Raw genomic sequence first — 27,164 nt, 5'->3', positions numbered from 1 at the left:
TTGTGAATTGGCTTTTTAAGGGTTTTAGCAGAGAGCAGATTCAGGAAGGATGAGGTTTCCTGGAAAAAATACTCAACTCTCTGCATCCAATGCCCCATCTGTCCCCACAAAAGCAAATTACTTTCCTGCAACCCTTCTTCAGCCTTGTCTCACTGACAGCCTCTGACGGGTTACCCGCATCAGAGCTCACTTCTCCAGGGCTGGTGACATTGAACTCCAACAAGGTCTCATACCTCTGTGAGCCGAATACTAAATGCTCTCCCTCTCACCTAGCCACACTGCTGTAAATTCACACCCTACACCTCGACTCTGGGCGCTCGCTCTGGGTGCTGCAGCTCTCTGGGTGTGAAACCCAACAGAGACCAGCTTGCGGTGAGCTCCGCGCAGTGCCCAGACAGCTGCAGAGGATGCCGATACACCGGCTCCGTGTGAGGTGATGGGGAATCCTGGGCTGAAAGACAGAGGGGTGGCGAGTCAGTGAAGATAAGGTGGGAAGCCGCAAGAGGCTCGTTGTATTATTTAATAGAGCTGGATAGAGACTGTGTTTGTGCATGCTTGCAGAGGGAGGGCTGTGATTTACTGCCGCTGTGTCGCGCTCAGCACACAGGGGCTGGCTTGTGGACCCAGAGCTGTGGCCATTTGTAGGACAAGCCAATATATCATATTGCAGAAGATTTACTCTGTTCCCCAGGCTGGAGTAATTCTCAGGAAAGAGGAGGTCTGTAAGGAGATTTGCTCTTGAGAGAAGCTACACTTCCTGCAAACGGACGAATTTTTGGAGACCCCCAGACCAGCTGAAGCTGGTGGGGATCTCTGAGCTTGCCCAGTCCAAGCCCCGCTCGGAGCAGGGCCAGCCGGAGCAGGATGCTCCAGGCTGCGGCCAGCCACTGTCACCGCACACCTGGGCTGGGATGGGGGGATAAACCACACCAGGCAGGTGACCCCAGGGAAGCTGTGCCTGCTCACAGCGGCTACTGCAGACGGAGGCAGCTGCTGCCTGCAGCGGTTTCCTCCCTTGCTGCGAGCAAGGCCGGAGCCGGGGGCTGGAGGAAGGGGAGCTGGGGGTGCGTGGGGAACAAGGCTGGGTGCTGCTGCCCTGCTCTGGCCCCATCTCCTCGGATCGCATTTGTCTCCGCTCACCCACATTTCCCTGCAGCAATGAAGAGAAGCGGCGTTTGACCTCGACACCAGCTTGTCCCTGAGCGCCACAGCTGCTGTGCCCCAGCCGTGGCAGCCCTGCGGCAGCGCCTTGGGGCTGGGCTAACAACGGGCACTGATCCCTCTCCCACCGGGGACCCGGACGTCCCGATGCCCTCAGCGTCTCCCTGTGAATCCCACCCACCATAACGAAACCTGACATACAGAGATAATGTACAAGCTATCTCAGCTGGTACCAGGCTGGGGGCGGCAGTCATCCACCACCCAGCTTACAAAAACTTTGCTCGCTCTTGATTTTTTCCATCATTTTTAGCAGGCCATGCGAGGAGAGCGGCAGGGACACCAGCCCCAACTTAGCTCCAATGCTGTGTGGTGCAGCCGCCTCCCCCTCCGCCCCCCAGCCAACCTGGGGGCTATGGGTACCCCAAACACCAGGGAGAGCATGGGAGAAGCCACATAGCATCAGAGACCGGCTCTGACTGCGGTCACATCTTGTGACAGTCCAGTAACAGGGCACACTGTCATGTCAGACATCCTGGACAAAACAACGAGTTAATCGGGAGCAGTCAGCAGTCAGATTTGATCCATCATGCCATGAAAAGATTAAAACAAGCACCAGTTTAACAGCAAAGCTTACTCCAAAGCACCACTTCCCAGCAGGGACCGGGCCACCCGCTGCAGGCCACGACTGCCACTTTCGGGACCCTCCATCCCAAACATCATCTGATGTTTGCAGGATGGCACGTTATGTGACTGCTGACAACCTCCCCTCTTGCAACTGCAGCGACACTAAGTGATGCTGAGTGAAGGCTTCGGATGGACAACCTGAACACGGGATTTGGTGGCAGCTGGCTGGGGACGCAGGGTCTCACCAGCCTCAGCTGTGGAAATGGCTTTGAGAACAAGGAAAAGCTGCGGGGGCGAGAAGGCTGCAAATGCCACAGCACTGTCCAAGGGGACCAGAGACACGTGTAAGACAGGTCAGGCGGATGGCACCAGCCCTGAGCATTGTAATGCAAACCCCCGTACAATTTTGGGGAACGGGACTAAAACACACAGGTCAGCTGCCCTACGGCTGCCTGTTCAGCAGCCACACTTCATGCTTTGCCTGGTGGAGTCTGAACCAACCCCGTCCATGCCCCCCACTCGGGTTTCTGGGCATGCTGGGAGCCTGTGTCACACTGCCGGGGTGCTGCTGTCCCCTCTCAGGCTCCAGGAGCTTCACCGTGCCCCTCCCTCGGGGCACCCACGGCCACTGCAGCAGCTGGGGAAGGGCTTTGCACGGGGCTCCTGGTAGGGACCCCTTCCTTAGGAGCCTGGAGGACTCTTTCATAAAGGATCTGGGGATGATGATGAACCATGCCAGTAACACAAAATCAGGGAGATGGGGAGGAGCAACACTGGCAGAGGCTACAAGCAAATGATCAGCAATTGGGTCCATTTAAACACAATGCACCCAAATGCCCTCAAGCATGAGGGTGCCCTGTTAAGGAGGAGAAGAGCAGGACGTGCTGGCAGAGCAGGGCTCGGCCTGGAGCAGGGTGCCAAGGGCTCGCTCTGCACCTGCACCCTGCCACCGTGCATGAACGGGCAAATGCAGCCGGGGACGGGGAGCCGGGCATGGGGACAGGGGGTAATTCTCTTGCTATATGTGGTCTTGATAGATTAAGCAGTGAACAAACTGCAGTGCAGTGCCCAAGAAATGTAAAAAAAATAATAATAATTGAAGAACAAGCCTATGAAAATCTGAGATCCTGAAAAAAACCCCCACCTTTTAGAGAGAGATTTCTACCATTCAATCTGCTTATCAAAAGATCAGTTACTGCGTAGAGGTGGCACCGCAGGGAGCAAACACAGGCACTAAAGGACTCCAACGTGGTTGATCTACCAGAGGGTGACAGTGCCCAGTACCTGTCCTCCTGCCCTCAGAGGGGAAGGAGGGGGGCAGTGAACAAGCATCACTGGTTCGCAGGGTGCGACATCCCGGTTCTCTTCTCACTTGGAGCCCAATCGGCACAGAGGGACTGGCTCTGGAAGCGACGCTGCACGCCGGCTTGCTCGGGTGCTGCGATCCATGTTGAAGTGCTCGTGCAGAAGCTGCTGCATTCTCAGCCCAGCACCCATCTTCTGTCTTTGCTTCCCTCCACCCGGGACGGTTTGACGGTGCTCCCTGCCATCAAGCGGTGGCGTAGCAGAGGCCCCATGTCCCCACACTATCACCTCACTAACGTCCCCCATACCTTATGCCCTGCTTCCTTCCTCCAGCCCCTGCTAGGGATTTGCTCCTTGCTCTTTCTGCCCATGTTTCCTCGGCAACCTGATCCAATCTCAGTTTCACGTATCATTTTCATTAGGAAGTTTAGCTAATCCAGCCCCCTCTGCCCTCCAACTGCTTGTGTATCTCCAACCACCTCCCCAAAACCCTCACTGATCCTTCAGGCACGGACCTTCCCCACCTCTCCATCCCCCTTTCACCGCCTTTGATGAAGCCTGAGCAAGCGTATAAAGCCTATCTTTCCAACGGGGATGGGCACGTGGTTCACCGCTTTGCTGAAGGGGAGGGCTTAGTTTTTCCTTCTGACACCTGAGCCCCCAAGGGATGCACTCCCCGGCATCAGTGCGCTGCAGCTCGTACTCTCCTTATACTGTGCACAACTCCTGCATCCTTGGCGGATCTGTTTACTCAACATCATCTTTTTCTGAAGAATAACCCACAGAATAGGACTTGCTTGGAAGTTTTGCATCTCCCTGGCCCCTTTTCTTGTTGCAATAAAATGCAGCTAAGCCCATCCCTGCATGGTGATGGTCTTAACATCTTATAGGTCATTTTGGATGCATGCTCCTCTTTCTTCCTTCATACAATACACATCTTACTGCTCTGTATAAGAACCCTGCTTTTCTTTTCAGCATTATGGGTTCTTATTAGCGCTTTGGTGGGATATCATGGTACCAAACATGAGAGTGCGCTAGCTAAGGCAAAGGTCACACTCGTGTGAAAAACAGATGGATACTTGTATCCTCCTGAAACCCAGACCTGGAGATCTCCTATAAAAGCAGCGCACCAACGAAAAGCCCCATGTCCAGAGGTCTCAGAGGGGATTTGTTGCCTTTTTTCTATCAAAATCCAGATGCAGAAACCATATCTGGTAGTTCTGCAGTTAACTCTCAAAAGGCAAAAGCTTTCCAAATTTCAGCTCTACGCAGAGGTTCTCTATTAATTACACACACGCACGGGTACCAGGAAGGTAAGGGATGTTAAACAAGCGAGTGACAACCTGCCTGGGAGACCAGCTGATGAACAGCCCCACGACGAGACTGGTGGAACTTGCTTAGGCAAATGCGCGTGACTATTTCCACCTGTCTTTCAGCTGGTTGCTTGATGGGTTGAACAGGTTGAATCCTTATCTGTCACGATAAGGATTGAGATGCCGTTCATTTTGGGTCAAGCGAATGTGCTGGAAGTGAAACCGCAGCAGCTGAAGAGCTCAAGCACGTTCGTGCGGGGAGCTCTGCGTGGGCAGGGGCGGCTGCAGGGACGCCAGCTCAGCACAACCCACCAGGGGACCAAAGATCAGAGGAAAGGGACTTTTTTAAGCTTACCTTTAACTTCTCCACCTACTTCCTACAAACTGTAGCAGCCTTTAAAGAAAGCACTTCATGCCACGCATAAAGCAAAGGCCGTGCAGGACTATAAGGGTGACTTTGGTTCGGATGCAGCACCACCCAGCCTGGATGCCTCGGGGGTCTGATCCTGACAATGCTCACAAAGATTTGGGAGCAAGTACTGCTACTGCCTGCAGTTCAGTTCTGCAGGTGGCAGAATCTGTTCGGCAGAAATCAATCCATCAGTAGTTGTTTTGTGATAGTAGCTGGAGCAGAGGGGAATAGGAGAAGGCAAAAAAATGGAGCGCTTGACAGCAGAGCCACCAGCTTTTCATTATCCCACAAAGCTGCCGAGTGGTTTTGGTGACAAGTAATCTGAACAGCAGCCACTTGTCACCTTTATAAGCACTATCAGCCAGAAACCTAAAAACATAACCTGTCAGTGCAAAATGATCAGCTTCCTCTCTCCCCTCCTGGAGATAAGCTCTGCCACAGATACAGGCTTGCCAAGCAGACTCCTGCTGCCAGCATCTCCCCATCAGCTATATTGCCGCTGGCTGTGATCTCTCTGCATCCCGGACCAAAAGCCTACAGCTCTGTCAGAGGCGACTCCGGATCTTGCAAGGTTTTGATCGTGGTACCTGCGGTACATGGAAGTAACAGGACCAATTTCCACTCGGTCTAGCGGGTGCGATTCCTCTGCCGCATGGGAGAGCACAGCCAGGGCAGCCCCCAGCATGGCACGGCCACGGTCCTGCTGCTCTTTGTTAATCATCAAACTGGTTTAAGCAATTTTCTTAATAAAACACACAGTTGGGACATTTCCCCATTAGAAAATAGCAACTTCTGCCCTTTCCCCAGTCGATAACCAAGTCTGAAGGTACAAATTGCTGTCAGAAAACTGGTCTGGGTTTGGGCAGGGGACACTGAAAACCCATGGCGGGACATCGGGACAGTCGGCAGCTCTGCGTAGCTGCATTCAGCTCTTCAAACAAACCCTCCAGGAAGGAAGGGACACGTGTCCGGTGTGCATCATCACAGAAACGCTCTCTGGTTTGAAACATATCATATCAAGATCACATTCAAAGTTATTCTTACCCTTCACTTATTTCAGGCAAGCTCATGGGCTGAGCAATGCAATTTTTCAACTCTAAAGGGTGACCCAAATACCCGAACAAAGGAAACCTTGAGAAAGATTCTGTAATTAAGTATCTCACCTTTTATTTTGTTCATTTACACTTCTGGCACTGACAATTTTTGAAGATATTTATTTTTATGTAAAGACCAAACTTTGTTAAAGCAATCAGAAGAGAAGTCAATTAAATAATTTTACATCACTTAAGTTTCAGAAAATGTACAACACTTTCATACATTATAGGCTTGACTGGTTGCAAAAGGAAATGGCACATGTTTGACATGGTTAAGAAATAACTTGGACAACCCGACAATTAGTTTTGCCAAAACCTGTTTTGTACTGAATACCTAACACGTGCCCAGGGATTACAGTCTGCCTGATGGCGTCATGTGCATGTTATTATTCAACACGGAAGTATGACTCTCAATTTGGTCTCCAATAACGTCTCAAATATTCTACACAGAATTTGTCACAGAAAGATCCGGTTAGCGTTTTGTAGGGGTGTGAGATTCACGATGGAAAGCAGAGACGTGACTCGTGCCACTTCCCCGCCATGCCCTGGACCAGCAGGACACTGAGCACATGGAGGATTTCACGCATATGAATAATCCTATTGATTTCATGGGGACTACTCGAACACTTAAAATGGAACAGATGGCAGGCGTGCACTAGGCAGGGCCTGCGGTGTACCACAGCATCCCAGCACCACGGAACCATCTCGTTTCACACCTGTTGAGGATCCATGCAGTTTCTCCTGCAGAAGTCACGATGATGGTCATACATTCAGTCCTCTCCAAAGTCTGTGTAACGTTTAAGGCAGCAAGAGAAATTTGCCTTTATTTAACACTTCAGAAACTGATGTTTCCTTTAGAAATAGGTGGACGTTATTCATAATCAATCATTGTGCCCCTTATTTATATAAATGCGATGAAAGGTCAAACCAAATTTTGACAAATTGTATCTCAACAGAATTGAGGAGTGTAACTGAACCAGAGTTGAAGCTTTACAATTACACGTGCCAGATCATTCACATGTCGCATACTGTCTAGGGACAACATGAAAAAGCGGGGATTTAGATAAACTCTGTATGCTTGAGGCCTGATGCTGGTCAAACTTCCCCTGGCTTGAGCGAGCTCTACTGAAGCCGACGAGTGAGCACCTCTGAGGAGAGGTGTAAGATTAAAAACATGCCGCTGGTTCACACTAACAGGTCATTGTGGCTAAAGTGTATTCTCACATACAGAACTCTGGAACACCATTAACACCCATTTACAAAACACTACAGTGATGGTTATTGGCACATAAAAAACTCCATCTCTATATGAAAACATACACAAAATAGATAAGAACTGCCATTTTTTTCAGACTTTTAAAATCTATATATAGTTGCCTTTAAGGAGTTTTAACCCCCAGTATCACAAACAACAATATTTCTTTAACAATGTTCACCTAGATTTTACTGTGCTGACATTTGTAACACTGCCACAACCGAGACCACTTTGTGGATTATGCTTAACTGTAGTGTACACAAGGCGATGAAGATCGATAGAAAACCACTAAGATTTTTGCACAAAAATGTGACTTGTTAAAATCCAGAGAACAATTGAGTCACTTTATAGGCAGCAGCTACATGTAAGCTGTAAATGTTACCCGCAATAAAAACACATTTTGCCATAAAGCACATATTGTGGCATTATCTGCTTCTGGCCTGGTACACAAAGCTCGATTTTCTTCCCAATGCAGAGGAATGGGGTTTGATTAGCTTGACTCCCTCAGAAAAAAGTGCACAAATATCTTACTCTTTAAAGTGCTTCGCAGAACTGTCTCTTCTGCCTTGATTTCTACCCCGAGATCTCTCTGTGCTGTGAAGACTCTGCCTCTTTCTCACGTAGTGATGTTCAGCTAACAAAGCCTCTTATGCAAGTACAAGTAAAATTTCAAGACCATGTTAGAAGAGTGTTCACGTTGAGAAGTAGAAAGTTGGGTATAAAGCTGAGAAGTACTGGTCTATCTTTTATTAGCCCACTGCGCACTTGCGGGACTGCACCCAACACCCTCATGGCCGAAGGAAAGACCCTTGCTCAGGGCCTGTACCAGCCCCTGAAAGTCAAAACTTCTCCCCAGTGCTCAACCCGAGTGACCAAGAAGGGCAAAAGAGATTTCACCGAGGAAAAAAGTACTAGCTTTGCAAACTCCATTGCCGTGTTCTCACCTCTGCGTGGGCATGGGAGAGGAGCGCTTGTGTGCTTCTTGCCCCTCAGTCTGCCAGCCCCCTGGTCCCATGCACAGAACCACCCACGTCCCTTGGTCCCACCATCCTTCTCCCACATGGGAGAGAAGTCAGAGGCTGCGCCTTTCGGCTACGAGACCTGCCTCTAGTGAAACATGACTTCGGGGGGCTTTTGATGCATCGTTTCTTTCTTCTCCCCTCCCAACCCTAACTCCTACATCAGTGAAATGCTGCATTTACCAAGTCATGCAAAAATAAGTCGGTGTTGGAACAATGAACCTTGGGGCGTATCCTCTCTCGTCCCAAAATTTCTGATAGGGCTGTCACTGCAACTCACAAGGTAGCAACGTCTGACAGCGATCTAAGGTGCATGCGTAGCAACGCAACTTCAGCCCTCAGACGAGTCCTGGGGCCTTGCTTCATTTCTATGTCTATTTTCAAAACAGGTTTGCTTCTCTCCTTAAAAACTGATTTTGATCAACAAAGTGACAAGGGGAAGAAACAAGTGGCAAATTATCTCAACCCCTCCAACACTTCAGATTTGCAACATGGTGAACAAACTGCTATATGTGTATTAAATGTAAAAAGATTAAAAATGCATCAGGACTTGTTTCTTTTATACTTGCTCTTAGACCAAAACATGTAGAGTCAGTAGATTAATCAGAATTAAAATATCTCAAATTGTTATGTATAATCAACATCCAATTCATGCCCAACTCTACCACCAGTATTACTCTAGCATTCCTGATGCACAGAATACCTGAATTAAGTGTGCAGTCCTTGTGAAGAAACTATTTCACATCTTCTGCAGAAAGCTTTCAATAAAATGATATTGTGCTTAGACATACTATTTATGCTACTTCATAAATTAAAATCCTGTCATAAGAAATTATTCAGCTACACTGTGTTTTTTATTCTTTTATCCAGAACATTACTAAGTCTACCCTTAGCAAGAATCTCTTAAAACTTAAAATATGCACAAATATAAAAAATCTTTGCAAAATAGAAACATTTATTTAATTTTCTTCATACATTATAAACGTTCACAGATTCTAAAAATAAAACCCTAATTGCGTAAGATTAATTTCAAGTATTCAATCTCATTTTTATTACACGTGATGCTTGGTACTAGGTTCAGTGATTCTAAGGTATGGAATGTTATCTTGGTGTAAAGCAACCCTAAAAGGAAGACTTAAAGCCAACTCTCCGTGGGCGGGGAAGGGGGAGTGACAATAAAGAAGCCAATATATTTTGCACCCTCATAGCTGGTAGCAATGATAAATAAAATGCATGTGTTTCAATCGTTTTGCCTCGAGAAAAAGGGCACGGGATGCAAACCTTCAGAAACTGCTTTCAGTAAGATTGAACTTGTTGTGTGAGAAAACGAGCCCAGTGCAGTACGCAGCTGAGCACCACTTTTGAGAACGTCCGTGAAACAAGGCCGGCAGAGAGAGATGGTCTGCTGCTGCTAAAAAGCCCCAGCACTGCCTGCAAAACAAAAGAGGCTGGTCTTGTGACAGCGATCTTTCCAGTGACTTTGCTTTGGTTATGCCCAATAAATGCAGCCGTTTCCTCTACCTGTGGACACAAGTGCAACGAAGCGCGAGGTCAGCACTGACAGCAGCCGGCGCAGGAACACCCTCCTTGGCTTACGCCCCGCTCCAGCAAAACATGTCAAGCAGGGGCACGTTCACAGGTGTAACAGTGAGCGTGGGCTCACGCTTTTGGGGAGATCGGAACCGTAAGTCCCTGTCCTCAAAAGCCAGTAAATTCCCACTTAAACCTACCAACCACGTAAGCACAGGTTGGGCGTTACACACCTATACACACGCTGTTCTGGGTAACGAATCTGTTCTGAATGAGGGTCTTCAAACACACATTTTTCCATTTCAGGAAGAAACCAATTTGCCCTTAAAACTATTTTGTTCTCGTCTGTGCCAAGTATCCTGTTTTCTCATTTCAGGTACTGCACCTTCAGTGAAGGTTTCAAAGAGGTGACAGCCTAACGGAGACATCCCGCGGCGGGTGCGTTTGTAGATAGGTCTGGAGACCCGAGCATTTTCAACAGCTGGTGCTTTCAAGCATAAAAGTATTGTGCGCTTAAAGGGGAGGCAAGATGTAAGGTGTAGGAATCCAGCCCTCTCACTACATAAGGAGATATTCAAGGTCGGGCCACTCTTTGCAATGATTCCTTTGAAATTCCCTCTGTCTGCTATGCTTTCCCCTTTTAGTCCCAGTCAAGTCACAGAAGGATGATTTAAAATGTTTTCTTTCCAAAAATATTTCTTTGATTAATGAAGTAGAAAAGAAAATAATGCAAAATAAGCCCAGTCACTGAAGGTCAATAATTGGAGGGTAAGAACTCCCCCCACAGAAGATCAGATAACATAATGGCAGACTTCTTTACAACAACAAAACCCTACATTATCCAATAAAAATAATTTAGTAACAAATGTCCAGTCTCAGTTTTGATAGTAAACCTGCATTCAAAATATTTTTCAACCCAAGAAAAGCCCACAAAGCAAATCTATAAAAGCTAATGAACCCAACAACTTCTTTAATCTTTACACAATGAAAAATAAATGTGTTTTTACCAAATAAATGGGGGGCAGCCCACAGGCAGAGGAGTTTTTCCACATTCTTTCATGAAGCAAATGTTTCAAAGATAAGAATTTGAACTGTTGATGCTTTCAAACTTGTATCTCTGAAGACTTAAAGCAGTGAGGACAGAGCAAGGAACAAAAATAACGTAGTATTTTTACGTAGCTGCATAAAATTCAATTTGCCAAGGCAAGCAATCATGGCAGGTGAATAAAATACCATTCATATTTTCATTACCAGGCTAAAGGCAGCCAAGTTGATTTTTTGTGCCTGACATTTTCTTGACAATTTTGCAATGCTTCGGTAAGGCAATTAATATGACATGTAGGCTTCTGCCCATTGCTAATATTTCTCTTTAGATCCAGCAAGACACTGGTTGACGAAGGGCATTTGAAGGAAAAATGTGCTGGGATTCATTTACTCTGCACATACGAAGGTAAACTGAAGGCAATATGATTATGCACAAGCAAAAGGTGCAGGAGGGACGACCACCGTGCATTTAGCAGCACAAAACCTCTCCCCTCCTTTTCATTCTTTTAGCTAATGAAATTTTGTGTTCAAAAGTAGGCACGAACACAAGCGTTCAAATGCAAAAAAGGAAAACAAAAATAATTTCTTCCAACTAACTGAATCCTCTACGTTGTACCTAGCAATATATACCAGTTCATTTGTATGTGTGGCCACACACTTAGTTCTGTTTTCCTGCTGTCAGGTAGTTAATTTTGGCAGTTTCTCTCACAAACACCAAATCCTGACCGTAGTGTGTACTCAAGAGCAGCAGTGGCTAGATAACCCAGTGTAACACAGACGTACGTCACCCCAAGTGAACCCCCACCCAGGCGAGTATGGCTCTCTACTTGTTATCTCAAATAAATAAAAACGGAAATTCTCTTAGGGCAAATTTGGGAAATGTCCCCTCCAATAGACATAGCAGATATTTGTATTTTCCTAATCAGTTAAACCTTTTAAATGGCTACCATTACAGCAGCTTATGCATTTGTCATTCATTGTACTGCACAGCAGAGCTATTTGCTAGGCTCCTATGGGACGGGGATCTGACAGACGTCGGCTGCTTTCTGATTAGTTACTCTATTCTTTTATCTTTTGTCAGTACTGAAGATAAGGACAACACTGACCATCTAGGATAGCCTTCTGTATTCATCTGGTACAGTGCACCCTACTATATACCCTGGGATGGTGCAGTGTCGCACACACTTGGTCAATTCACATAATCGTGGAATTCAATCTCTTTTGGAAGCCATTGCTTTCAGTTATCAAGAAAACACTAGCATACTGAATTTCCTCCCCAATGGAGCATTTTTGAACGTGAAGGCATTTTTAACTAGACAGTGAAAAGGAGAACCAGACCAGAAGCAGGGCAGTGAGGTCATCAGAGAGCTGCTTTTCCCCCAGAAGGCTTTTAAATGATTAAATACATCAGCAGCTGGAAATTATTCCACATCAGAAGCATCATTGTCAGAAAGATGGTAATTACTTCCCTTCACCCGAATATACTCGATATACCTCCCTTCATCAGAATCTGACATACCACATGTACATAGCCTGTTTTCAAACAAAGATTCAATTTCCTCTAGTTTTTTCCCTTTAGTCTCAGGCAGGCAGCCGTAGATGAAAACCAGTCCCAAGCCAGCAAACCCTGCGTAGAGGAAGAAGGCTCCTGCAATGCAAAACAATATGCACAGTCGGTTACAGAAGTTCCCGTCCCTTCTCTGCTCCAGAGCAGAGAGAGCGGCAGAAGCAGCAGGCTGCAGGTACCAGAGGAGTGTGTAAAAGCAAGAGTTGGAGCGGCATCGTTAAAACAACGAGCTGCGGGGCCATGGGTGTGGGAGAAGGCTGCTTTATTGCATCACTCCACAACGGAGTAAATTAACAAAAGCAATTTCATTTCACATGGAAGATAATACACATATTTTTTGGACAAGTCATTCTGCTGTTAAAATAAACATCAATTAAATGGTTACGTATCCAATTAAAAAAAGCAGATATGAAAGGCAAGAACTTTCTCAGTTTATCTTAACAGTGAAGGACACAATAAGACAACCCCTCAGAATAAGAAACTTCAGCAAAAAAGAAATAGTCAGGATTAAAATAATGCTTGTGACTCTTACACCTAATTATTATTTAAAACTCCTCTGGAGAGACAATTAGCAGTGAGAAAGCACTCGTTCCCCCCCACCCACCCACCTTACCTAGGGGGGCAGAGAAGGTACCAAAGGACCAACAAACATTTACCTGCCGCATGTTTCTAGACTGATGACTCAAAGGAATGACAAGTAGAGCTGAAAGGCTCTGTACTAGTAATGATATGAAGGTCATAAAAACTCCCTAGCAGCTTAATGTAATTTAAATGACTTGTACCGGAGTGGCTGAGCAGTAATCTGACACAGTCTCTGCAGGCTCCAGCAGACAGGACTTAATCAACAGCTGGGCGTGGGGCAGTAGCATCTTACAAGCTATTTCTGCAAGGACCATCTGATCTTGGCCTTGGATGCCATCATAAACTGGAAAATTGCAGATGCTGTCTCCTTAAGTAGGAATCAGCGTATTTCACTAAATCAAAAGTGGGGTTTTTTTTTTTCCAGCTTCCCTGTTTTAATCAGCTGTCTAGGTTCTCAGGTAAGGACAGAAAGAAATCTTTCTTATGAAAGCTGGACCAAACTCTATGATCCAGGTAGGTCGTATCAGGTCTCTAGTCTTACTAAACCATGGTGGGTTGAGAACACTGCCTTCACAGTTGATGATTCATAACAAAACCAACTGAGCGACCCAGAATCAGTAGAAAACCTATGCGCCAATGGTAGTACTGCACACACGGACACATATTGTTTCTTACCATAGTACGTCAGATATTCAGCCGTATGCAGGAATGTCAGTGACACGAGCACATTGAAAACCCAGTTCACTCCAGAGGAACATGCGTTTCCTGTACTTCTAGCCCAAAGTGGGTAAATTTCAGAATTGATGGTCCAGGGCATAGGACCCATCCCTAAGAATTAGGAAAGAAGGTCAATCTCAGTTTAATGGCTGGACTCAAAAGTAAATTTAACATGTAGCCTCACTATTCGACATTTTACCTTTACAATTTTTTAACTTATATGTGTAAACAAACATTTGCTTACCAGGTGCAAAGAAAACCAAGTATAAAATAAGGCCCAGAAGTGCTGTCCAAGAGTATGGAGTGGGGCAGAAATTGTACGCCCAGAACAAATCTTCCTTTTTGAATACCGTTTCATTTGAACACCTGAAAAATAACAATAAAACTTAGTATTAAAGAATTTTCAGGGAAATGGGTGACATCTCAATATAAACATGGCACTTAATGTCTTATGAAAAGCTGACAAATGTATAATTAAGACAAAAAAGCTCCATCGCTGTTGATTTATCAAGATCTTGGAGCCAAGTCCTACATTCAGAAATGTGCTTTTTCCCAAGCCCGGTCTTAGGAAGAGTAACCAGCAGAACATTCCTGAATTTAAACACTTGCCTTGTATCTACACATCTTCTTCAAATGAATAGTCTTTACTGTGCAAGTGGTCACACCAAAGCCAATGAGACCATTCACATGAGTATCACACAGGGCAGAAAGAGCTGCAGCAGCAGGACTTCAAGCTAAAGATGCCGCACACAGGGATTTAAGGTCAAATGGAAGTTAGTCCTTAAGTCATTGATGAACTATATGCTGCACGCTTTGGGTGTAATCCGTAAAGCCTGTGGAGTGTGCCAAAGTCAAGTGAAGTTATAAGGAAAAGAAGCGTATACTTTCTTTTCTATGCAGTGAAATAATTTGGAAGGCAGCATTTCTAATTAGACAGTAAAAATAAAAATTGGACCTGAGGTAAACAGTGCCTGCGCTACTGAAAAACTGACTCTATTCCAAGGACTATGTCGAAATCACATTATTTCTATGGAAAAGTATAAAGCCAGGTATTTTCATCTGACTGTCAACGACATATTTTAAAGGAATACTGGCAACTTAATTTTTTTGTTATAAATCATATTTTTGAAAATTAGCATTTGTTTAAAGGGACAACAAGTGTTGTGGTTTAACACCAGCTGGCAGCTAAGCACCATGCAGCTGCTCGCTCACTCCCCCTCCAGTGGGATGAGGGAGAGAATCAGAAGAGTAAAAGTGAGAAAACTCGTGGGTTGAGATAAAGACAGTTTAATAGGGAAAGCACAAGCCGCGCACACAAGCAAAGCAAAGCAAAGCAAGGAATTCATTCACTCCTTCCCATGGGCAGGCAGGTGTTCAGCCATCTCCAGGAAAGCAGGGCTCCATCACACCTAACGGTCACTTGGGAAGACAAACACCATCACTCCAAACGTCCCCCCTTCCTCCTTCTTCCCCAGCTTTATATACTGAGCATGACGCCATATGGTATGGAATAGCCCTTTGGTCAGTTTGGATCAACTATCTTGGCTGTGTCCCCTCCCAACCCTCCCCGCACCTGGCTGAGCATGGGAAGCTGAAAAGTCCTTGACTTTTGGAGTCCTTTTCAAGGACCTGAAAAGTCCTTGACTGCAGCAACAACTAAAACATCTCTGTATTATCAACACTGTTTTCAGCACAAATCCAAAACATAGCCCCATACCAGCTACCACAAAGAAAATTAACTCCATCTCAGCTGAAACCAGGACAACAAGTCATAACTGTAACTAGAGAAAAATTTCAGCTGCAACTACATCAATTGCTACAGCTGAAAAACCATGTACTTTTGGGAGAGTAGACTTAGGCAGACACCACCCTTTCCTATGCAAACAATGTTATTTACTTGGAGAGAAGAAATCACAGAGAGCTGAACATCTGTCTGGGTTACGATTTCCAGATCAGCTCAGCACTTATGTGAAGGACATGACCCTCTTGATAGTAGGAAAACCAGAATGAAGATGCCTGCAACAGGCGATAAATCATAGCTGGGCAATGAGTGGAGAGATGGTGGAGCAACAGATGCTCTGAAACATTTCAGAGGACCTACCACCACTACAGTTGACTTTCAAAAGCAACTTCCAACAAAACATTTCTCCTCTAACTTTCCTGCTGAGAAATGACCAGGCAGACCCAGGCTGAACAGGAATGCGCTTAGCACTGGTGGCCAATCCACAACCAGTCCTGGGGCAGAAACCTTCTTTATGCTGGCATGGACGTACCAACAGGACAACAGGCAGGATGTCACTGTGAAGTCCCAAACCCAACTTCAGGACAGCTGGAAATCCAAAATTCAAATACACTTAAAAGAGAGAGGTTAACCCAACAAATCCCAGAAAAACGCACATCTGAAACCCCAGCCAAACCCTAACGCTGCCTTAACAGCAGTAAGCCGCAAGATTTGCAGTTCCACCTTGCACTTGAGCAGCACCTGAGCAGCCGGTGCCAGCGCTCCCCGGAGAGATGCTGAGCCCTTGACATGCTGCTGGCAAAGCAGCCAGTGCCGCCGTGCACCTTTCCACCCTGCCGCAGCCCTGCCTTGCCGAGCTCCCCCAGAAAGCCCATCTCAGCCAGCGCACACAGATTCATTTCAGTCTTGAGGTGAAAAACACATAGAAAACAGGCCAGCTGAACATCTCTCTCAAAGATACATCCCTCGTGCCTGGATACAACAGGCTCATGGCCTCAGCTGCTGCCTGGCTACTGGAGCACGCATCAGCCTAAGACACCAGCAGCTTCCATGAGATCCAGAAAAATCCAGAGATTTTTCACCTTTTCTCAGCCAAAAGTGCTGCTGTCATCCTTGCCACTTTCTTCTGTCACCTTCCTCTTTCATGGCTCAGCTCAGCATTTCTTTTTCTGTTATGAGCATGAGACACGGATCGTTCCCTGTTGGTGAAGACCTTGACACTTCCCTACCACTCTACGCACTCCTCACCGTGTGCAGGTTAAATCAGGTTTGAGCTACGTCCCAGGCACAAGACATACAGAAGACTGAACTATGCTGGAGAACTATGCATATGTTTAAACCAGCCGTTCCTTACACATTAAGGAAATGGAGTTTGAAAGATTAATTACTGAAAACCCGGTGATCCCGTTGCCATCTCCCGCTCAGTCCCGCATAGCTGCCCACTCTGCATCTGCGCCACTGAGAGATCACAGGATTGCTCAGTTCCACACCGTTTTAACAACATCACATTTGCTTCTTTCGCTGTTACTCTAATTTCATTTGCAGGTGTTTGGTAATGAATACAAGCTGATTAGCATTTTAAAACGTCTTAATGCTGAGATTGGTTTCTCCATTCTGCCCAGCCAGATCAGCAGCTCCTCAGAGAGAAGGCTCATGCTTTCTCTTGAATGCTACCATAAACAAAGACATACTTGGTTTATTATCTTGCATCCATCTCCATCAGCGCAAACCAACCTGCTGATTCATACAGACACAACTGCCAGGAGGTCTGGATGTTTCCTTCCCCTGCCATCTTTCTCCAGATGTGTCCTACTTTTGACAGAGTGGAACACAAACGATACAAGGGAAAACCAGATGTCTCCAAAGCCTCCTATGGCTGGAGCCACTCATCTATTCTCCACTGTCTGCCTGTAACTGAGAGGAAATTCTGTTGCAAGAAAGCAGATTCAGTGCATTGAAACAGGAAAAATAGCACTCGAGACTAGATTTAACAGAAACCTTGTGTCGTGGTTTAACCCCAGCTGGCAACTAAGCCCCACACAGCTGCTCACTCACTCCCCCTCCAGTGGGATGGGGGAGAGAATCAGAAAAGCGAGAAAACTCATGGGCTGAGATAAAGACAGCTTAATAGGGAAAGCAAAAGCCGCGCACGCAAGCAAAGCAAAGCAAGGAATTCATTCACTCCTTCCCATGGGCAGGCAGGTGTTCAGCCATCTCCAGGAAAGCAGGGCTCCAGCACGCGTAACGGTTACTTGGGAAGACAAACGCCATCACTCTGAACGTCCCCCCTTCCTTCTTCTTCCCCAGCTTTATATACTGAGCATGACGCCATATGGTATGGAATAGCCCTTTGGGCAGTTTGGCTGTGCCCCCTCCCAACTTCTTGTGCGCCCGGCAGAGCACGGGAAGCTGAAAAGTCCTTGACCAGTGTAAGCATTACTTCGCAACAACTAAACCATCAGTGTGTTATCAACACTGTTTTCAGCACAAATCCAAAACATAGCCCCATACTACCTACTATAAAGAAAATTAACTATCCCAGCCAAAACCAGCACACTTTGCAGTAATAAACTGTGCTTTGCTTGTCTTTCAGTAGTAAACCAGCATGGTACACAGAGTAAAAGCAAAGATATCTGCATTTGCTGGCGTCTTGTAGTGCTGGGCACGTTAAAAAATAACACTCCTTCAAGGCTGGGGATTTGTTCAAGCTCTGTTACTATGCTAATTCTACTGCTATACTACTATTTCTACAAGATCTATTATTTTGCTGAAAAACATGTTAATAATTACTGTATAATGTACTATCAGATAAAATTCTGAATTTTGTCCTGCCTGAAGAGAGCATCTATGATGGAAAGCGGACGAGTAGCTACCCATCGCTTCACAAGCTGAAACGCACAGAGGAAAATGCCCTGTAAACCACGTGCAAGTGAAATGATGCAGTCAGGTACCAGCGCAAAGAGTTTGTAAATACCAATATGCTGGGTAATCGTCGTATCAGTATAAACAGTGAAGACGCACCACATCATTTCCTTTGAAATTACTGCCAAAGTGAAAACATGATAGTGCTACATTGAAAATCTTTACCATGAATTTCTTTCATTACGTATTTTCCACAGATAATTTAAGAGGCACATCTGTTCTAATTAGTGAAAACCTGGCCTTCCAAGAATTGATGCAAACAATTCGACTCAGTGGAAATAAATCAGAACAGCAGCAGTTTTCTAAATTACAGGCATTATATGCTTGGTTTCATAATCACAGAATCCATCCTTTATCAGGTATGGTCTGTAGTTCAGAAGATCTAAAGCTTTCCTCCCCACCTCCTTAAATTACCTTCATACGGTACATAAAAGAAGGAAAGAGAAGAGCTCGTGTGGGTGGTCTACAATGTTGTTGCTAGTAACAAGAGGATGAAACAGAATAAGACCATTTCCTTGATAATCAACCTAAATTTTCCTAATACTTGAGCCAATTTGGCTGTGGAATAATTCTCAGGCGCAACACTGAAAACCACAGATAGGGAAATGGCTAAAGAATAAATAGCACAGGCAAGTGAGCACAGCACAAAACAGAGACCCAGCTGATTTTCTCCTCAAATTTCCATTAATTTTTGCTTTGCTGTAGAGTGAGGACTGTGTAGCCCTAAAGATATGGCTTTTGTGGGAATTAAATGTTTCATTCTGAACAGTTCATATATTTTTAATATGAAAGCTGCTGACTTCTCATTGTCTTTTAAACCCTTCAGAAACCTCTTAAATGGATTTAGATCAAAAGTCTTAAAAGGTCAAAATTCAAATCAAATCAGGCTCAGGAAATAAATTACTTCTAAAGAAAATAACTAATGTGATCATTCATCTCATTAAAATGCTTGTTAGAACTGGCATATTTCAAAATTACACATTCTGCTCTGAGATAAACTTTAACATCAGGTGCTGATAGTACAGAAAAATTTTAGACCTAATTCACAGTTTCACTAATCCCCCATTTCTTTGTTCTAAGAAGAGTAAAACTACTTAAGGAGTGCTCTTATGCCAGACTTTTGTGTCTGGGTTATCAAGGTGATAATAATCTACAATTTACCAGCTTAGTCTCCAGTGTAACACAGATTTATTGGATTTTAAAAAATCTCCTTTAAAGAGATTTTTAAAGTCTCCTGTGTAGAGTGCTGACTTTTATATCAGGGCAATCCAACTGAACAATATAAATTTATGCCAAGCTTATTGATTCATCTTTTCACCTGCAGCCTGGTCATGGAAAGGACAGAGGACCAAACAGACATAATTTAGAGTAGCTGCTGTTTGGCCTGAGAAAGGTTTTTGTGGAAGATGCTTGGGAACAACTAAGAGTATTTATCCACAAGCAATCACTCATCCTGTGGAAGAATCTGGACCTTGACATTTGGGTTAGTTCTCAAAACTTCAAGCCCCTCTTTTTCTGCTAAAGATATTTAGTTGTCTGAACAGACCTCTAACTATCTTTAATTACTTAAAAGACAGAATTTAGCAAGGTACCAGATTAACTGTGTAATAATTTAGTGGTAGTCAGACATGTAGCTAAGGAGAACTTTGGAAACTGCCTCTATCCTGTCCACCAAGTGGCCTCTCTAATCCACCCATATACATTCAAAACAGTTACATCAGCACAATCCATAGAAACCAGCGAAACCATAAGGTATAGTTTCACTATAAATCAGTATATTCTGATTTAAAGAAAAATCTCTGCTCCTTTCAGTGCTTAATTTTTATATATACATACAGTAAGATGCTATCTGAAGTATTGAGCAAAGCATAACTCTTTCCTGAAGGCAAACAGATTAATTTAAACCCAACTAATGTCTGAATCAATACTTCCTAAGCTTTCTCACAGTTCCCCAGCTACTGGCTTCCGTGCCTCAGAGAAGACGCACTGTAGCTCCACGCCTCTCTGGAGAAGTTTGCATCTACCGCTTTGACTTTGTAATTTACATGAAGAAATAACTCATCCATTAAACCAGATGTTGCTAAAAATATGCAGATGAAGCTTCTTACGCCAGATGATGGCAAGTGAAAAAAACTGGAAAGAACAAACAGATGCAGCCTTGAAAAAATGTACCCATAAAATTTCATGGTATTCAGCTAGACATTGCTTAACCTTCATTACATAAAAATACCAGCAGCATTTGGGGATGCTCATTGAAGCCTTTTGCTATAACTGGCAAAGAGTTTTTAAAATACTAGCACACACTTCAAAAACGTGGAAAAAGAGTTTAGTTCACAGCAAGAAAGCAAACTGCACCTCAGCAAATTGCTGATGCATTTGCACATGACTGAAAAACAGTCTTTATCACGCTGAGGCCCCCTGCTACAGGATCTATCCATTACACCTATAGAGCTGTGGGTGATACCCCGCACAAAGAACAGGAACCAGGGCACTTCAATGCATAACAGCTATAGTAATTGCTGCTGTCCAAAATACTTCAAAATATCTTAAACTAAAGAGACAAAGCCAGTTCCTTTCTCTATGCAATGCTTTCCATGCCAAGTAAGTTTAGTAGCAGCTACTAGGGCTAGAACAATACCAATAGGAAAATTATTCTCTTCAAGCTGAATGACTGGCACTTCGTACTCTGCATCCGGGAAACTGAAAGCACATATTCAAAGATAAATTAAAAAAAAAAAAAAAACAAAACAACCCAGAAGCTTGGTTGCTTTGCCCATTACAGAGTCAAAGAGTTTAGAGATGCTTTCTTTATTGTGTGCTGTAGGGTAAGAACTGAATTTCTGATAATGTTTCAAATTTAAATCTGCATTTCTTACAGATCTGCTTGAAGGCAGCACGTAACATATATAGAAATAACTGTCAATTATTCACACTGAGCATCTTTTCCCTTACTGGCTGTAATCTTCTAATCTCTCTTTTATCTTCTCTCTTACAAAAGAAACAGAGACGCTACAGACTGCTAAAATCTCCTAAAATCCATCACAAGGAATTTTTCACTATAGCTCATACACGCTATTAAATTAAAAAACTACTTAATAATTCATTTACCCAAGCAGAAGACCTTACTGAAATACTTACTTCACAGAAATACCTATCTCTAAGATATAATTGCCTTCTGTCATGCTTGGACGGGTGTACTCTTCGCTGGGTAAAGAACTGGCTGGACGGCCGAGCCCAGAGAGTGGTGGTGAATGGAGTTTACTCCAGTTGGTGGCTGGTCACAAGCGGTGTTCCCCAGGGGTCTGTGCTGGGGCCAGGTCTGTTTAACATCTTTATCAATGATCTGGACGAAGGGATCGAGTGCACCCTCAGTAAGTTTGCAGATGACACCAAGTTGGGCGGGAGTGTTGATCTGCTTGAGGGTAGGAAGGCTCTGCAGAGGGACCTGGACAGGCTGGATCGATGGGCCGAGGTCAATTGTATGGGGTTCAACAAGGCTAAGTTCAAGGTCCTGCACTTGGGCCACAACAACCCCATGCAACGCTACAGGCTTGGGGAAGAGTGGCTGGAAAGCTGCCTGGCAGAGAAGGACCTGGGCGTGTTGGTCGACAGCCGCCTGAATATGAGCCAGCGGTGTGCCCAGGTGGCTAAGGCAAAGGTGCTGTGGTTTAGCCCCAGTTGGCAACCAAGCCCCACACAGCCGCTCACTCACCCTCTTCCCGGTGGGATGGGGGAGAGAATTGGACGAGCGAAAGTAAGAAAACTCATGGGTTGAGATAAGAACAGTTTAATAATTGAAATAAAATAAAATAAAAAATAATATGACCAATGCCCAGGCCATCCCCAAGCAGCGATCGCTGCCCCCCGGCCAACTCGCCCCAGTTTCTATACTGAGCATGACGCCATATGGTATGGAATAGCCCTTTGGCCAGTTTGGCTGTGCCCCCTCCCAGCTTCTTGTGCGCCCGGCAGAGCATGGGAAGCTGGAAAGTCCTTGACTAGTGTGAGCACTACTTAGCAACAACTAAACCATCAGTGTGTTATCAACATTATTCTCATACTAAATCCAAAACACAGCACTATACCAGCTACAAGGAAGAAAATTAACTCTATCCCAGCTGAAACCAGGCCAACAGCATCCTGGCTTATATCAGGAATAGTGTGGCCAGCAGGAGTAGGGAAGTGATCGTGCCCCTGTACTCGGCACTGGGGAGGCCGCACCTCAAATACTGTGTTCAGTTTTGGGCCCCTCACTGTAATAAAGACACTGAGGTGCTGGAGGGTGTCCAAAGAAGGGCAACGAAGCTGGTGAAGGGTCTAGAGCACAAGTCTTATGAGGAGCGGCTGAGGGAAGTGGGGTTGTTTAACCTGGAGAAAAGGAGGCTGAGGGGAGACCTTATCCCTCTCTGCAACTACCTGAAAGGAGGTTGTAGCGAGGTGGGGGTCAGCCTCTTTTCCCAAGTAGCAAGTGATAGGACAAGAGGAAACGGCCTCAAGTTGCAGCAGGGGAGGTTTAGATTGGATATTAGGAAAAATGTCTTCACCAAAAGGGTTGTCAAGCATTGGAACAGGCTGCCCAGGGAAGTGGTTGAGTCACCATCCCTGGAGGTATTTCAAAGACATGTAGACATGGTGCTTAGGGACGTGGTTTAGTGGTGGACTTGGCAGTGTTAGGTTTACGGTTGGACTTGATGATCTTAAAGGTCTTTTCCAACCTAAATGATTCTATGATTCTCAGTCGTGTCAGAATGCACACCTGCATCAGACTTAGTACAATGTTCTGATTTACCTCTGTTCCTGGCCACCTGGTCACAGATGAACATCTTTTTTTTTATATTATTATTCATTTAGCTAAAAATCTTTAGAGAGTTTGAATTCAAACACTTCCATTTTCCCAAACTCAGAAATTTCTGCTTTGCAACTGCATTTGAATTTGCCCAATAGAGTGCTGGAGCTGCTATTCAATCTGAATAGACTAAGCAATAGACTACCAAATGGTTGAAAACGGGAGCAATTTTTCCCGATGACAAATAGTTCTCCATTATTAATCACATCAAAGAGGTTCTTAACCATTTGCCGTTCTGGATGTTTCAGTATTTTTGTACCCACTGATTAGTGGATTCTGAAGGCTGGACAACACAGTTCCTGCATCTCTTGCCAAAGGAAGAAGCTCAGCTGTCTGATAGTGCCCGTTAGGATGTCCATTAGCTGTGGGTCTCAGCAAGCAGCTTTTGTGCGATTAGATAACTCTAATCTCCCCATGAAAGATGTTCAGTTTTAGATTTCTTTCTGGACTGAAGGTTCTCCTTCACATTGCTGTGTCCTATTCCTGTCCTCTCAAAGTTCAGTCTGCTACTCCATTAGACTTCTTTTATCCTACATCGGTGCTTTCTGAGTCCTGCTGGCCATCTCCAGGCTGTTGGCTACAACTTTCCACTCTGCTGTCACACCACAAGTGTTTCAAGCTTCCTTTTTCATCACATCTACCAGGAATGGAGAGAAACAAATCTCTGCTACTACCAGAACACTGTCTGACAAGCTTCTCTCATCGTCTCTCACACTCTCCTTACCTTGAGAAATGGACTAAAATCAGGAAAAGACAGAATAACGTTTATACCTGGTGTTAAAGCCCAACCAGCTGAGATTTCACAACAGCTGACAGCACCCACTAGATACACATGTACACCAGTCCCAGCTACAGCACACTTAAAAACCAGGAGCAGAAATAAGCAAATACCTGGGTTTTGTTACAGGACATACAATTACCTTAATCACACAACACATAGATTGACTTATTTGTCGTCCCAAGCTTTTTCCTACTCTTCCAAAGTATCAGACGGCAATAAAAACATCAGGAAACGTCTGATGTATGTGTCCTCTACAGAATGCCCTATCCTAGTCCTAACTCTGATCCCAACTTGACACACTCTGTTGACCCCAGTACAAATTAAAATTAACTAGTAATAATTAAATTGTACGATTTCATAATCATGAGAAAATAATGAATAATTCAAATAGTATATTAATAACATGTAAACTTGTCAGAGGTCATAAAACAACTATAAAAAATAATTATTTGTTCACTTAAACAACTAGCAGTCATGTCTCCAGAATTTTAATGGCCAGAATTCAAATTAAAACCTGATCAAAATGCAAAATCTTAATTAGTTTTGAGTATAAGCATCTTAGTTTAATATCACTGTCCTTCATGCATTTCTACCTATGATTGTTTTAACTAATTTAATCATTAGACAATAGGTCAGAGTTTCAAAATATGGTATTTTGTTTTTCTTTTAAACATCAGACACTTGCAGCTATCAAATAGTTAACAGTACGAAGTCAGCAGTTCAGGCAAGAAAAACAATGAAGGAAAATGGCATATCTGTTTCATTTCTTTGTGAAAAGCGTCAAAATTTCCCTAATTTTCAACAAAAAATGAAATGATAAAAAAAGGAACAGAAAGATCATAAAATAAAAATGGTTTTGTTTTTGTTTAAAAAAGATTTTTTGCCTTTTTTGTGGAAAAGGATTGTTAAAAATATTTATATATATATTTAAAGACAATGAGCACCTTATAAAAGTACTTTAAATAAAAAACTCAAATATCTAAATATATTACTGCACAAACTGAGTGCACAGAGGTCCATTCCATATCCCCTTATATCCAAGTCTAAGACTATACTCAACAAACAGCCAGCAGAAGATGACTTGGTTAACACCCAGCTAAGGGGCTCACAGGTGGAAATTACAGCTGTAAAAATTACATGCAGTATTCTCAAGTTAAGAAGCCATGACAAAAATGGGTTTATTATGTATACCCAGAAGACTACTTTAGGGTTTGAAACTGTAAAATTCAGGGACACTGGCAGCAGTGAGTGATAATTCTAAGATGGAGAATCAAGTACCAGTGTATATGATAAATAAACAAGAGTACAATCTGGTAATTATTTCTGGATAGAGTCTTCATAAAACTGAGTAAATAGTTTAAAGATACTTTTTTTTGTTAAGACAGAGATTTTTTTTTTTTAATATATATTCTGAACAGCTTTTTCTCAGTTTAAAGTATGACTCACTAGCGCGATATGTTGATATTTAGTTGCAGAAAATATTTATCCGAAATATCAGAGAAAGCTTCACTGGAACTAGACATCACACAAGGTTAAAGTTACAGCAAGGTAATGTTAAAGGAGAAGCAAAGCCCACATCTGTGACACAAGTGACACATCTGACACAAGAATATATTTTTGCAGCTTTAAAGATCATTCTGTTTATTTGCAAGCTAACGAAGAGGATGAAAAAGCAGCAGTGAAAGAGTGCAATGCATCCAGTAAGGCTCAGAAGGCAACAGCAGGCAATGTAAGATTTTTGCCCTTTTTGCTCCTCTGAAGGACACACTGCAATGGTTTACAGTCTCTTACACCTGTGTACTTTAAAGACCAAGACCTTCAGTAATTTTTCCTCCTTTTTCATTTGTGGAATACAAACCCTGATCTCAAACAAACAAACCAACAAAACAAAACCAAAAAAGAAAAAAAATCATAATGTATCACAAGCACTAAGCCATCTGGCAAGCCTTACTGAAACATTCTTAGTATGCATATAAACCTTGAGTTTGTCCCTTTTATTGACAGGCATATCCTGTTGATAAAGACTGTGCCTCTACAAGAGGTTGTGCCTGCTGGTCCACTGAAATTTCACCTCTCACCACAAAACTTTGTTCATGTCCTTGAACAACTTTACTAACTCTAAATCTTTTACCTCTTTTGTTCTTCTTTTAAGACAGATTTTACTGTTTCTTGCAGCTTCCAAACTACTAAGTAGATGAGAACTCTAACCACTTTATAAACACAGAGGTGGGCTCCAGTAGAGTGCCATCAGCAGGTCATGGAGCCTCCCAGATTCCAGTGCTGTATTTAAAAAAGTCTAAGCCGATCCTCACAAAGAGCAAGATCCAGCAAAAGGCAGCGAAATAGTTCAGTCCTAATTCTCATATTGAAAAATTTCAATCGGTTAAATGCTGTAGTTTTCACTAATTACTTCTTTCAAGTATCATTGACTCTCGAAGAACTTCACCGAGGTGCAGATCAGCAAAGAATGTTTAGAAATTTGGGTAAATAGGATGGAGGTGATACTGCCCAACATTTTGAAGCCTTTGTCATGATTAATAGATATTTTAGTACTACAGTAGTATCAAGAAATATAAGAAAAACACTGCATTCTACCAGAAAGAGTGGAAAAAAATGCCATGATGTGGTAGAGGGCAAGACCCACTGCTGTAACACCTAAAGCATCACATATTCATGTGCAGGTCTGGATGAAGATGTGACGTGTAATGGGGCTGTGGCTCAATGACGTGACTTGCACGCACAGCAGTCGGTGGGACAAGAGAATTATTGCTACCACCACCTTGGCGACTGCCGCAATCCTCCCTGCCCCTTCAATCTTGTTCACAGCAATCATGCACAAACTGAAAAGAAACATCTCGTGCTGCAGCATGGGCACAAGCACACAGCAAGCCCTCCCAAGAAATGGCATCTGGGAATATTCAATTGCTCATGAAATAGATGCCATTTCACAAATTTTAAACAATATGAGCACAACACGAGCACAAAGCTATCTCCACACGACAACCAGCAAAAAGGTAGTGCAGAGGCACTCTGGAAACAGAATGAGCTATTATTTCCCTCCTGGCAGCCGTCAGTGTTGAGAAAGACTCGTGGACTCCCTGTGACCCCAGAATGTGCTTTACAGTTTGTTTAGTGGCTTTTCTGTGGTTATACAGAAATAGTTCACTTTTGGAACAACCAGCTTAAGCAGTGAGCACACATATGCACCCGTGCCTTCATCCAGTCATTGCCGGCTTCCCTTACTTCTCTGG

The 27,164-nt window shown here is 44.0% G+C and overlaps 1 protein-coding gene across 2 annotated transcripts in view; it reads right to left on the bottom strand.

The window, feature by feature from the left end:
* Nucleotides 1–27,164, bottom strand: part of SLC2A13 (solute carrier family 2 member 13) — a 206,044-nt gene that overhangs the window by 32,174 nt on the left and 146,706 nt on the right. Inside the window, exons 8-10 of one of the 2 annotated variants that reach the window (XM_075492063.1) lie at nt 13,868–13,989; nt 13,582–13,734; nt 12,277–12,405 (exon numbers count right to left, since the gene is read on the bottom strand). In XM_075492063.1, coding sequence (XP_075348178.1) covers nt 12,277–12,405; nt 13,582–13,734; nt 13,868–13,989 — 404 coding nt within the window. Of the gene's footprint in view, nt 1–7,137; nt 12,406–13,581; nt 13,735–13,867; nt 13,990–27,164 lie in introns of those variants that run through there. The other variant, XM_075492062.1, reaches the window with a different exon arrangement.

This window comes from Mycteria americana, chromosome 1 (genome assembly GCF_035582795.1).
Source record: "Mycteria americana isolate JAX WOST 10 ecotype Jacksonville Zoo and Gardens chromosome 1, USCA_MyAme_1.0, whole genome shotgun sequence".
Lineage (NCBI taxonomy): Eukaryota > Metazoa > Chordata > Aves > Ciconiiformes > Ciconiidae > Mycteria > Mycteria americana.
Note: the sequence above shows the minus strand (reverse complement) of the source record. Positions and strands in the feature narration are given on the sequence as shown.